The sequence below is a fragment of the Gobius niger genome, assembly GCF_951799975.1.
Source record: "Gobius niger genome assembly, chromosome: 18".
In the NCBI taxonomy this organism is placed as follows: Eukaryota; Metazoa; Chordata; class Actinopteri; order Gobiiformes; family Gobiidae; genus Gobius; species Gobius niger.
The window spans coordinates 1856631-1869307 of NC_136869.1; the positions used below are offsets into that span (position 1 = coordinate 1856631).

At 43.2% G+C, this 12677-nt stretch overlaps 1 protein-coding gene across 1 annotated transcript in view; it reads right to left on the reverse strand.

The window, feature by feature from the left end:
* LOC306977863 (histone-lysine N-methyltransferase 2C-like) overlaps positions 1-12677 on the reverse strand; it is a 99848-nt gene that overhangs the window by 57096 nt on the left and 30075 nt on the right. Inside the window, exons 20-34 of the mRNA XM_079576302.1 lie at positions 9873-10241; positions 8606-8710; positions 7489-7608; positions 7299-7415; positions 6231-6332; positions 6059-6163; positions 5650-5831; positions 4533-4697; positions 4360-4469; positions 4209-4271; positions 3114-3216; positions 2949-3043; positions 2753-2875; positions 266-367; positions 94-200 (exon numbers count right to left, since the gene is read on the reverse strand). Coding sequence (XP_079432428.1) covers positions 94-200; positions 266-367; positions 2753-2875; positions 2949-3043; positions 3114-3216; positions 4209-4271; positions 4360-4469; positions 4533-4697; positions 5650-5831; positions 6059-6163; positions 6231-6332; positions 7299-7415; positions 7489-7608; positions 8606-8710; positions 9873-10241 — 1968 coding nt within the window. The remainder of the gene's footprint in view (positions 1-93; positions 201-265; positions 368-2752; positions 2876-2948; positions 3044-3113; positions 3217-4208; positions 4272-4359; positions 4470-4532; positions 4698-5649; positions 5832-6058; positions 6164-6230; positions 6333-7298; positions 7416-7488; positions 7609-8605; positions 8711-9872; positions 10242-12677) is intronic.

Sequence of the window (12677 nt, forward strand, 5' to 3'; positions counted from 1 at the left end):
TGTAAATCTGTTACATGTTTAAGGAAAAATACTGACGCTGACATGATGAAGCTGCAGTAACAAAGAGAGTGAATTGTAAAACGTGAAGCGGACCTGCAGGTACGAAGGGAACGTCTCCTCCAGCTTGGTTCTCTTCTTCCTGTACCTCTTCTTGACCTTCTCGGCGGCGTGGTCGGCCGACGTGTCCATGGCGTCTCCGTCTGAAAGCAGAGTGTGAAAAGGCGGATCTAAAACATGAGAGGATGAGGCGCTCCTGAAGCCTCACCGTCGTCGCGGCCCGGGTACACGTCGGTCGAGTCGCTGCGGCACAGTTTGATGCGACTCGGGCCTTTGCCTCCACGCTGCCGCACCATGAAGCCGCCGATTCCTGAGCAGAGGAGGTTATTTCAGCACCACAAACAAAACGAAGAAGTTCTGAGCATTTGAAAGCTTTCCCACCACACAGGAATCACATGGGATTTGGTTATTTTAAAGAAACTGGACTAAACTGTAAGAAACTGATCAGAAAAGTCCCAAGAGAAACAAGTCCCTGCACTTCCCACCCCCGAAAATGAAATATTCATAAAAATCAACCACACAGTTTAATCAAAAACATTAAACTGAGCTCCCTCTGGTGCAGAAAACTTCAGATCATGTCTCTGCAGCTTTAGATTTTTTATCCAACTTAAAATGAAAGTTTCTAATTTAGTTTAACCCCTTAACTCCCACCTGAACCGAGCACATTTTCTCCAGTTTGGCGAGACGAAAAAAATTATGGAAATGTGACAAAAAAGTGAGAAAACATTGACAAGAAATTGACAAAAAATGACAAAAATGTGATTAAAAAATGACGAAAAAATGACCAAAAAAATGACAAAAATGTGATTAAAAATGACGAAAAAATGACAAAAATGTGATTAAAAATGACGAAAAAATGACAAAAATGTGACGAAAAATGTGATAAAAAATGACGAAAAAATGACAAAAAATGTGATAAAAATTTGACCAAAAAATGACAACAATGTAACAAAAAATGACAAAAAAATGTTTAAAAAAAGACAAAAAAATGACAAAAAAAATATGACAAAAAAAGACAAAAATGTGATAAAAAATTGACAAAAAAATGACCAAAATTTACCAAAAAAATAACAAAAAAAATGACCAAAAAAAGTTACAAAAATGAGTTGAATACCCAACAAAATAATTATGGGGGGAAAAAATCAGATGACGTGAAGAAAAAGATCCTCTCGGTTCAGGCTGGAGTTAAGAGGTTAAAGGGTGTTTCTCACCTATTCCGAACATACCTAGAATAAGCTAAATTCAGCGACCATTTTGAATACTGAAGTAGAATTATGCAGTACTGCAACATGTAACAATATCTCTACTCAGGATGAAAATAAAAGACGAATGACTGACAGTGACATTTTTATGAACTCGTAATCATTGCTCCTGAAGATAACAGTAAAAACACGGCCACAGAGACGCACGTTTATGTGATATAAGCAGCAAATATAGCACAGACGAAGCAGCTCTGTCTGTGGAGCTACAGCAGGACTTACTAAAGATCTGATTCACTCTGAAGACTAAATGAACACATCAAACGGAACAGAAAACCTTTTCTCTGTGATCTTTACAGTTTGTCATGTGAACAGTGTCTCAGTCTGAGTCAGTGTTTAAGCCGCTCAAGACGTTAGCATGCTAACGGTTAGCAACTGTCAACCAATGACAACGCGATAAACAGATGTGTGGCTCACATCTATGAACACTGAGGAAATACTACAGTAACAGTTGTAGCCAAAGTTTGGAGTTTGGTTCAGGGCTTTCTCTCAGAGCTGAGCTGTTGAAGCCAAATGCTAACCGGTAGCATGCTAACGTCTTAAAGAGGGGGTATTCTGCTTTTTTCAATCACATAGCACCAGTCTATATCACACTACAATGATGACCAAACCTTCTGTTGGTCTGTAAATGGAGTAAATTAGAATAACTGCCTTGTATAAAATGTCTCTCTCAAAATGGCTGTAGAGAATGTCTTGAAATAGGCCTCTGTCTCTTTAAGAACCTCTGAGCCTTTAGACACGCCCCCTCCACACGCTGTCTGTGGCATCAGTGGGGAGGGGGTTCTGCTGAGGAGCAGTGGTTGGTTACTCGGCTGGTGACGAAAGCTCGGAGGCGTCTCCAGGAGGTGGGGGCGTTCCTAGGAGGACTCAGGCAAACCTATCCCTAAAATGGCCGCCATCAGAGTTTTTACAGATTACTCAAAAATACGTGAATGTGCCAAGGCAACACTTCAGGCATGTTTTTTAATGAGGGAGTGACATAATAACATGATGTAAAGCTTGAAAAAGTCCATTTTGCATAATACCCCCCTTTAATCACTGACTCAGTGTTTTCTTCACGTAAACTCTGGGGCCGTGTTTTTACTGTTATGAGCAATGATTACGAGTACATAAAAATACTACTGTCAATAAGTTTTCTTTCATTTATAGAGAGCTATTGTTACATGTTGTAGCATGACTGAAAGGCATGTATAGGTGTAAGACTGGGATTTTTAAGAAATTTGTCCATTGTCAATTATGGCCTAAAATCTGTATCACGATATTACAAACAAATATCACGATAACGATATATTTGACGGCATATCGGCATACCCTAATTCATACTCAGCAAAATTCGTGTTTAGTTCAAAGACTCGTCTCCATCTGTTCTCCGACTGTCCCAGTGCATTTGATCCAGAGATCCAAGTACTTCTACTGAAACAGTGTGTGGTCATTACCGGGCCTGTAGGGTTTCCTCTTGCGCTTCTTTCCGTCCGCCGTCTCCGGTTCTTTCAGTCCGTAGTCTTCGTGAGGATGGTCTCGCTCTGGACTGGAGTCGGACTTCATCTCACAGTCCAGATCTGCACAAACAGAAACATCCCTCAGTCCTCCACGTTTGTAAGGCGTGTTTATTTGTGTAGTGCTGGCGCTGACCTCTGGGGGGCTCCGGCTCCGTGGGCGTCTCCGGCGTCTGCAGCACCGACACGCTGTTCTGGTTAATGATCCGCAGCTTCAGCTTCGGCTTGTTCCTGCGGGTTTAAGCGGAAACGTGACGATGCGAAAGGACAAAGCGGAGGCGGAGTCTGAGGAGACACTGACCTGCGGTATCGACGCGGAGACGTGAGCGGCTCCACCAGCGCCTGCAGGTGCGAGAGGCCGGACTCCGTGAGGCAGACGCCGTCCTGGGTGTAGGTCTTCAGGTCTGAAACACAACGTCTCATCATTCCAGGAGAACTGACATTATAACGCTCGGGGATGGACTTTTCCGGACCACAAAGATCTGTGCTAAAGATCTGTGCACTCCAGTTGTTAGGAGCGGTTAACCTCTTACCACCCGCCTGAACCCAATGCATTCTGTCCTCTTTGGCCATTATATAGGTCTGCGTAACACCTCATTTGAAAGCTAAGACCCACAAAACTGATCTTTTTCCTCGCGTTGTTGCTGTGTTGTGTCACCTTTTTTATGCTTTATTTTTTTTATTTTGGTTGTTTGTTGTTGAGTTTTTGTCGAGTTTTTGTCAAATTTTTGTCACTTTTTTGTTGAATTTTGGTTGAATTTGTCACTTTTTGTTGAATTTTTGTCACTTTTTGTTGAATTTTTGTCACTTTTTAGTTGAATTTTTGTCACATTTTTGTTGAATTTTTGTCACTTTTTAGTCGAATTTTTGTCCAATTTTGTTGAATTTTTGTCACATTTTTGTTGAATTTTTGTCACTTTTTTGTTGAATTTTTGTCACATTTTGGTTGAATTTTTGTCACTTTTTTGTTGAATTTTTGTCACTTTTTGTTGAATTTTTGTCACTTTTTTGTTGAATTTTTGTCACTTTTTTGTTGATTTTTTGTCAAATTTTGTTGATTTTTTTGTCACTTTTTTGTTGAATTTGTCAAATTTTGTTGAATTTTTGTCACATTTTTGTTGAATTTTTGTCAAATTTTGTCAAATTTTTGTCAAATTTTGTCAAATTTTTGTCAAATTTTGTTGAATTTTTGTCAAATTTTGTCACATTTTTGTCACATTTTTTGTTGAGTATTGTCATTTTTTTGTTGCGTTTACATCCTTGTTTTCTTCTCATTTTTTGTGGCTGTTTTGGTGCTTGTCTCCCCAAGAAGCTTTTTGATTAGGGTAAAGCCAAACTGGAGAGAATGGGATTCGTTCAGGTGGGAGTTAAGAGGTTAAAGCCTGTGGGCACTGACCTGGCTCCCTGAACCTGGAGATGATCTGAGCCATGTACGGGGAGTCGAAGCTGTCCGACCGAGCTGCGACGAAACAAACAAACCGTGAGTTACAGACACAGGACGGACTGAGGAGGACTTGAGGAGAGACGCTGCTGTAGGGAGGACTCACCGAACGTTCCTCTGCCGTGGTTCTTACAGAGCGAACAGTTGAAGCCTTCGTCGGCCGTGGACTCCACCTCCTCCTCCGACATCAGGCCGTGGCACAGAGCGTGGACCCACCTGCACAGAGGAACATGAGGAATGATCTGTGGGCGGCGGCCGCAGACGAGCGGGCGACGTTACCTGTCGCACTGCTGACACTGCAGGATCAGCTCGTCCTGGGAGTACGGCCGCTGGCACAGGGGGCAGCGGCCGAGGCTGAAGCACGGCCCGCACAGGCTGTAGTTGTTCATCCAGTCGCAGTGGAGGCCGGGAGACGTGGAGCCGCACTGGACACACCACACACACCTGCGGGACGGGGAGAAGACGTTAGAATAAAACACACACACCACACACACCTGCGGGACGGGGAGAAGATGTTACAACAAAACACACACACCACACACACCTGCGGGACGGGGAGAAGACGTTACAACAAAACACACACACCACACACACCTGCGGGACGGGGAGAAGACTTGAGAATAGGGATGGGTACCGCTCGGTTTTTTCGATCCCGCTACTTTAAAGATACCTGCTTTTCGGTACCGGTTTCTTAACAGTATTTTTTCGATACCTATGTTATTTAAATTCAATAAAAATAACGTGTATAAAAAGCATCATTCAGGAAAAAGACCGAAAACAGCAGTGCAGCAGCGTCGCCTGTAACTTCGTGTTTTGAGCACAATTTCCACTTAAGCAGAGATAAAAGAGAGAAAGGACATTATTCCCTCCTGAGCTGCAGAGTCAGATCCACATCAGGACACGGTTTCTTTCAGATAAACTTTTCTAAACTCACTGCACTTTGACGAAGCGAAAGCTCCACACGTCAAAGATCCTCACATGGTGTGAGCCTCACTCTGACACTGATCATTTACCAAAACTGTACCAACAAAGTCTAACACAGAGTGAGGCTCACTTTTCTATAAACCATCTTGGATATTCCCCTCTCTGCAGCTGCTGTAAAGTTGTAACAACAGCACATAAGCTCCGCCCAACAGCACGTAAGCTCCGCCTCCGGGTCTGACGCTAAAGGAAAAGACATCTTTCTTGTTGTCACGGCTTGGTTTTGCTTTTCAGTTTGCCTAAAAACTAAAGTTTCTTCCTGGTTTAGTCCTGGTTTAGTCCTGGTTTAGTTTCGCTCTGGGTTCTACGACCGGAGTGATTCCTGGTTTAGTCCTGGTTTAAAACTGTTTCCTTCTACATGTACGAGACAGGGATGCAGGTTTTCGATGTAAATATGTCGGGCTTTTCCTCTCACCATTTGCACTTCCAGGCGCCCTTGGGCACGGTGTGCAGCGGCGGGTCGAGGCAGTACGTGTGGAAGCTGATGTCGCAGTCGTCGCACAGCAGGAGGCGTCCCGGGTCGCTCGCCTCGCCGCACGCCTCGCACACCGTGCACTCCAGACAGCGCCACCCCTTGGTCAGGATGACTCGAGTGATCTGAGAGAGGGTCACAAATGTGTTCGGGTTGTTGCTTGATTTGACATTTTACAGAATCCTGGAGCAATACATCTGAAAGAACGGGGAAGTTTGAACTGCTAAAGTATTTTATAGAAAGATAAATCTACTCAATCTACTTCACAAAGCATAGACTGTTCCTTTGTCAGTGAATATAAACTGTGGCAAACTTCTTCTACTTTTTAATCAGTTTTGAGGAGTTGACGCACCTTGACGTTGACGCAGTACGGATGGTAGCACTGTCCGCACTGAGAGCAGGCCAAGAGCCGGCCCTCCTCGCCCTGACCGAAGCTCCCGCACACCACGCACATGTCCTGGGGAAAAGGCCGACAGTCAGAATCAGAGCTAAAGCGCCGCCTTTAGGTCTGTGCGTGTGTTTACCTGTTTGAGCGTGAAATGGTCCGAGGTGGAGAACATCACCACCGTGTTGTGCATGGAGTTATCCTCCTCGTCTCTCATCTGGAACGACTCCATGTATCCGCCCTGAAACACAGTCAGTGACACTTTAATGTCTTCTGCCCTCTTTGGCCATTATATAGGCCTGTGTAACACCTCATTTGAAAGCTAAGACCCACAAAACTGATCTTTTTCCTCGCATTGTTGCTGTGTTGTGTCACCTTTTGTATGTTTTTTATTTTATTTTATTTTTTGTCATTTTTTGGTTGAATTTTTGTCATTTTTTGTTGAATTTTTGTCATTTTTTTTGTTGAATTTTTTTCACTTTTTTGTTGAATTTTTGTCACATTTTTGTAGAATTTCTGTCACATTTTTGTTGATTTTTTGTTGAATTTTTTTCACTTTTTTGTTGAATTTTTGTCATTTTTTTGTTGAATTTTTGTCACATTTTTGTTGAATTTTTGTCACATTTTTGTTGAATTTTTGTCACATTTTTGTTGAATTTTTGTCACATTTTTGTTGAATTTTTGTCACATTTTGTTGAATTTTTGTCACTTTTTGTTGAATTTTTGTCACATTTTTGTTGAATTTTTGTTGAATTTTTGTTGAATTTTTGTAGAATTTTTGTCACTTTTTTGTTGAATTTTTGTTGAATTTTTGTCACATTTTGTTGAATTTTTGTCACTTTTTGTTGAATTTTTGTCACATTTTTGTTGAATTTTTGTCACATTTTTGTTGAATTTTTGTCACATTTTTGTTGAATTTTTGTCACATTTTTGTTGAATTTTTGTCATATTTTTGTTGAATTTTTGTCACATTTTTGTTGAATTTTTGTCACATTTTTGTTGAATTTTTGTCACATTTTTGTTGAATTTACATCCTTGTTTTCTTCTCATTTTTTGTGGCTATTTCGGTGCTTCCCCAAGAAGCTTTTTGATTAGGGCAAAGCCAAACTGGAGAAAACAGGATCCGTTCAGGTGGGAGTTAAGAGGTTACGGCGGGGAGTCCGGGACAGAGGTAAGACCAGGACGTTAAAAGGAGAAAACGACTCACTCCTGGTGAAATGGTGAGACTGTCCTGCGTCTTGAGCCGGCTCCGCCCGCGGCCGCCTCTCGACCCGATGCCTCCTCCTCTGGACCTCCTGCGGCCCGGGAACCCCGAGCCTCGGCCCTAAACGCAGACGAGACTCCGGTCAGACAGCGCTCACACTGTGTCAGAGGGTTAAGGGTGTGTTTGCGTTTACCGTCTTCATGCCCCACAGAGGAGAGTCCTGCGAGCGCGGTTTGGGGCTGTCCCACCCGTCACCAGAGTCCTGAGACGACGAGGGTGGGCTGACGGCTCTGCGGCTGCTCCACCACGAACACTGCACAGGGAAACAGATGGGACGGGGTCAGAATGTGCTGGTCTCGGTTTAGAGGGCTTAAGTAAAGTAAAGTGACAGTAATGGCACGTTTACACCGAACACGTCAAAGCGTCTGGTTTAAGGTAAACGCTGGATATAAGGTGGACGTAGTGAGATCCTGCGCGTTTTGAGATTTCATGACGCGCGTCCAACGTTAGAGTTGAAAGATCGTTGAACTTTTGTCGAAGTTGATAATCACACACTGAGCTGGGCTTGTTGATTTTGAAGTTTATGGCTCATGGCTGTAGCCGATCGTAGCATGGTTAGCATCCGCTGGCAGCCAACCAGCTGCAACCAGCACTAGCTCGCATCGATCCTGTTAAAAGTATCATGCACTAATAAAGTAAATAAAGCCGGGAACTACAAAAAGCAGCCTTTATGATGATCACACACTGAGCCGGGTTTGTGGTTTATTGCTCACGTTTCATCAACAATGAGCTGTAGACGATTGTAACAAGCTAATAGGGCTAACCAAGAATAACCATTGTCCACTGCGTTAAAAAGAAGAGACGTCTCCTCCTCACTCCTCCCCATTTACCATAATGACCACGTTCAAGGGGGAAACTCCCACTCCCCAGCTCTGACGAAGCATGTTCCTAAAAAGAGCATAAGGGCGGGATCTTCTCTGTAGACTCCGCCCTTGCGTGACATGTAGCTCACGAAGCTCCAATGCTAACGAGATTTCTAAAATTCTTCTTACGAAAACCAGCCTGGTTTCTTTAATTGTGACTAACCCAGCGTTATCACAGGAGGAATAATGAGCTGTAGAAAGTGTTTAAAGTTGTTTTAACGTGTCTAAAGTCCAAGGCTTCTCAATGGGAGACTAGTGGCTGTATCTATTGAATATCTATTGAAGCATATGGGCTGGAGCTTAAATACTGGGGAAATCCTGGTTTAGACCATGCGGGTTCTCAGACTTCAGCACAGTCTGAGCTGCCGCGCCACCAGAGCTCTGTACCTGTCGGGCTCTCGCTCGTCCGGGGGAGAACTTCCTCTTGGTGATGGCTGGTTTTCCCATGCCGATTTTGGGAGTGAAGGGGATCACGGTGGTTGGGATCAGCGGCTGTGGACGAGACATAAGATATTGATGACAGGGTTTACACCACGGCGGAAGGTTTTACTCATTGTAGTGGCAAAATACTACATTCTTTTGTGTCAGACTTAAAAAACTTAAAAAGGTTTGAAGGAAGTGACTTGTTTCAGCTCAAATAAATGACTTCCCCGCCACCCTTTTAATTGCTAATATTTTTTCCTCAATTTATTCCCCGTTTTCTCCTCATTTCTGTTTAACCTCTTAACTCCCGCCTGAACCGAGAGCATTTTCTCCAGTTCAGCTTTACCCAAATCCAGGCCAGTGTAACACCTCATTTGAAAGCTAAGATCTACAGAACTAAATGGATCCTCACGTTATCAGATTTTTTTCCATCTTTATTGGGGGGGTTATTCAACTCATTATGTAACTTTTTTGTCATTTTGTGTCATTTTTTGTAATTTTTTAAATCATTTTTTGTCATTTTTTAATCAATTTTTTGTCATTTTTTGTCATTTTTGGGTCCATTTTTTAATACATTTTTTGTCGGTTTTTTTTGTCATTTTTTGGGTCATTTTTTGTTATTTTTGCCATTTTTTGTCATTTTTTGGTCACTTTTATGTCATTTTTTGTCAATTTTTTGTCTCTGTCACAATTTTTGTCATTTTTTGTCACATTTTCTGTCATTTTCGGGGTCATTTTGTGTCTTTTTGCCACATTTTTTGTTATATTTTTTGTCATTTTTTTGTAAATTTTTGTCATTTTTTGTAAATTTTTTGTCTCTGTCACAATTTTAGTCATTTTTTGTCAATTTTTTGTCTCTGTCACAATTTTTGTCATTTTTTGTCACATTTTCTGTCATTTTCGGGGTCATTTTGTGTCTTTTTGCCACATTTTTTGTTATATTTTTTAGTCATTTTTTTGTCAATTTTTTGTCACATTTTCGGGTCATTTTTTATCCATTTTTTGTCTCTTTTTGTCATTTTTGGGGTCGTTTTTTGGTCACTTTTTTGTCAAAGTTTTCTCACTTTTTTGTCAAATCTTCATCATTGTTTTCGTCTCAGTTCTGTCGCTATTTTCACAGCTTTTTTCCAGAAGCTTTTGGATTGGGGTAAAGCCAAACTGGAGAAAATGTGCGCGGTGCAGGTGGGAGTTAAGGGGTTAAACGACTTTTCCTTATTTCAGTCAAACTCACCCTGGACAGCGGCGGACTCTCCCGACTGGAGGGCGAGGCTCTGAGGGGCGGGGTCAGCGGCGACAGAGGGGGCGGGGTCATGGGCAGCCTGTTGGGCGAGTTCTCGGGCGACGCCTCGGTGGAGAAGGGCGACTGTCGGAGGCGCGCCGTGAGGTCGTCCTGGGCGCGGGACCCGGCCTGGAGCGACCTCAGCGCGGACCGGCCTTTGCCCCGGCGCGGCAGCACCATCGTGGGGCTCGGGGACGCCAGCGTGAGCAGCGACGGAGGCGGGGACGCGGACGACATCAGCTCCATCACCTCCATGTCCAGACTGGGGTCCAGGTCCAGGACGGGGCTCACGGCGTCCTCCAGGTCCGAGTCCAGCTTCTCCTGAGAGCAGAGGGGAAACGTTACATGAGCTCAGGGGCGAAGGCGAGACTCAGGAGAAACTATTCATCACTGACACAAATATACTATTATGATGTTTTGTCTGCGAGGTGGAGGTGACCCGGAAGTAGAAAGTCCGTCTTTCCCGCGGGTTTTCATTCATAAATATTGACAGATTTGACATCCACGTGTCCTGCTAAGGGGCCCCGTGATGACGCTTTCACCCAAATATGGTGTTTTTCCTCCTACGAGACGCTGGAGCGGAAAAGTGGAAGAACGGGCCGAGCATGAGCACTCGCTACAAAACTTCAGGGCTGGTTTTCTCTGAATGAGAGAAGCCGCACTCGGGCAGAGCCTGAGCCCTTATAGAAGCTCCCACAGACTCCAAACTTTACAGGCTGAGACACAACAATGTTTTGAAGGTTTTTTCACAGGGATAATATCTAATTCTGAGCCTGATTTATTCAGCTTTGAAACCAAAAAAACAGGCGGAAATTGAGTTTTTACAGATTTTTTCACTGATGATTAGTTATTAATATGTCAATAAAATAAAACCATAAAATTTAATCTGGCTCAATTCATTATTTTGCTTTCGTTGCCCAAAATATAGGCAATTTTGGCCCCTCAAAATGCCTTATTTTTTTGTGAAAACATAAAATGACTGAAAAAATGCAATACATTTTTTTTCTCATATTCATATCTGTGATGTTCAGCAAAAGCTTCAAATTGATATTTCTACATTTTTTTTTTTTTGGGAGGTAAAATACAAGTATAGAAGAATAAAATGTATGAAATGTAAAGTGTAATATTTTTGAAAATAATCTAGTAAGTAAAGGATTAAGTGTCATACATGTTTGTTAATCAGGCTGTTGGTTAGATTTGGCTGGAGCTATTGGGACTGAGCCTAAAGGAAAACTGCTATAAAATAATGACCTGGAGCCACTTTTAGCTTGTGTCCAGTGGGTCAACACCGACCGCACTGACACGTGTGCGCTAGTGATGCGCGGGTTGCGGGTTCCACCGCGGACCCCGCGGTCTGACCGCGGTTCGGGTCGGGTCGGGTCGTGAAATTCTCCTTTGATCGCGGGGCGGGTTGGGGCGGGTCAGAAAAAGCCGGTCGCGGGCACTCTATGCCTCCGTACGCGCATTCATTGAATTCAGTCACAACTTATTCCGTCGTCTTTACAGCAGGTTTTTAGCGTAAATATACGTCGGATTTTCATAAAACAAGCAGCGTTTTGCAGCTTGTGATCCAGAGAACGCTTTTGTGGAGCTCGTGTGTCCTATTTTCCACCGTATGTGCGACTGTGTGTGATTTCGCGTTAGGCCGACCTCTGCTCTCTTCCTCTCTCCCTCTTGCCCAGTGCTCTGCGGAGAGAGAGAGAGCGCGCGAGGGGCTGACACGCCGGTGCTGTTCATACGGATCATATTTGTAACGCGTCATTTTTAATGGTTGCGGGTGCGGGTGCGGGGCGGGGCGGGGCGGGTTGTAAAGATAGAACAACGTTGCGGGGCGGGCTGGGTCGGGTTAGAACCTGCTCCAAATGCGGGACCCGCGGGTTGAAAAAAACCCTGACCCGCGCATCACTAGTGTGCGCCGTTTGCGGAACAAACAGACTCGAATCGGGTATTTGTGACAGTGCGAGGCTCTGTTTAGTATGAAGGCGTTACGTTTCGCTTTTTACAGTGGGTCAGCGGCAGCAGCTCGGGGCGGTTAACGCAGCGTGTCTTTCCCGTGCACTTCTGTCTCGCCGCGCACGGCTGCAGAAGGAGGCAGGTCGACACCGCGCTCTCGTGCGGGGCTTTTAGTGCTTATTGTAGCACGGGTGATGCGACCCCGTTAGCCCGACTGTTCTCACAGAATAAGTAAATAAACTCACTGTGGATCAGTCGTAGAACCTGCTGCTCTCGCCTTTTTATCCGATTCTCACTCGTCTGGTAGTAGCCAGTGTTAATTTCGTCGACTAAAATATTTAGGCTTAATTTTAGTCAAAGTGATATTATTGACAACTAAAATCGAACTAAAACTAAATTAAAACTTTCTCATGAGACTAAAACTATGACTAAAATGTCCAGATATTTTAGTTGACTAAAATAAGACTAAATAAAAATGAAAAGGAGAGACTAAAATCATCCAAACTTCTATTGAGCGTCTGAAAGAGCCTCAGATCATGTAAATTCTCTGTTAAAGGATCAGCTCTGAGCTTTGTTCATGTGGAGCAGCTCCATTAAGTCGAGGACCTTGATTAAATATGATTATAATGAATATCATCAATGCAAAGTCGACAAAATTAGTCTTAAATTTAGTCGACTAAATTGACATGCAATTTTTGTCGACTAAAAGTAGACTAAAATTGAAAAGTTTTTTTTTTTTCTAAATCTCGACTAAAATTAAATTACATTTCAGTCAAAAGACTAAGACTAAAACTGAAATAAAAC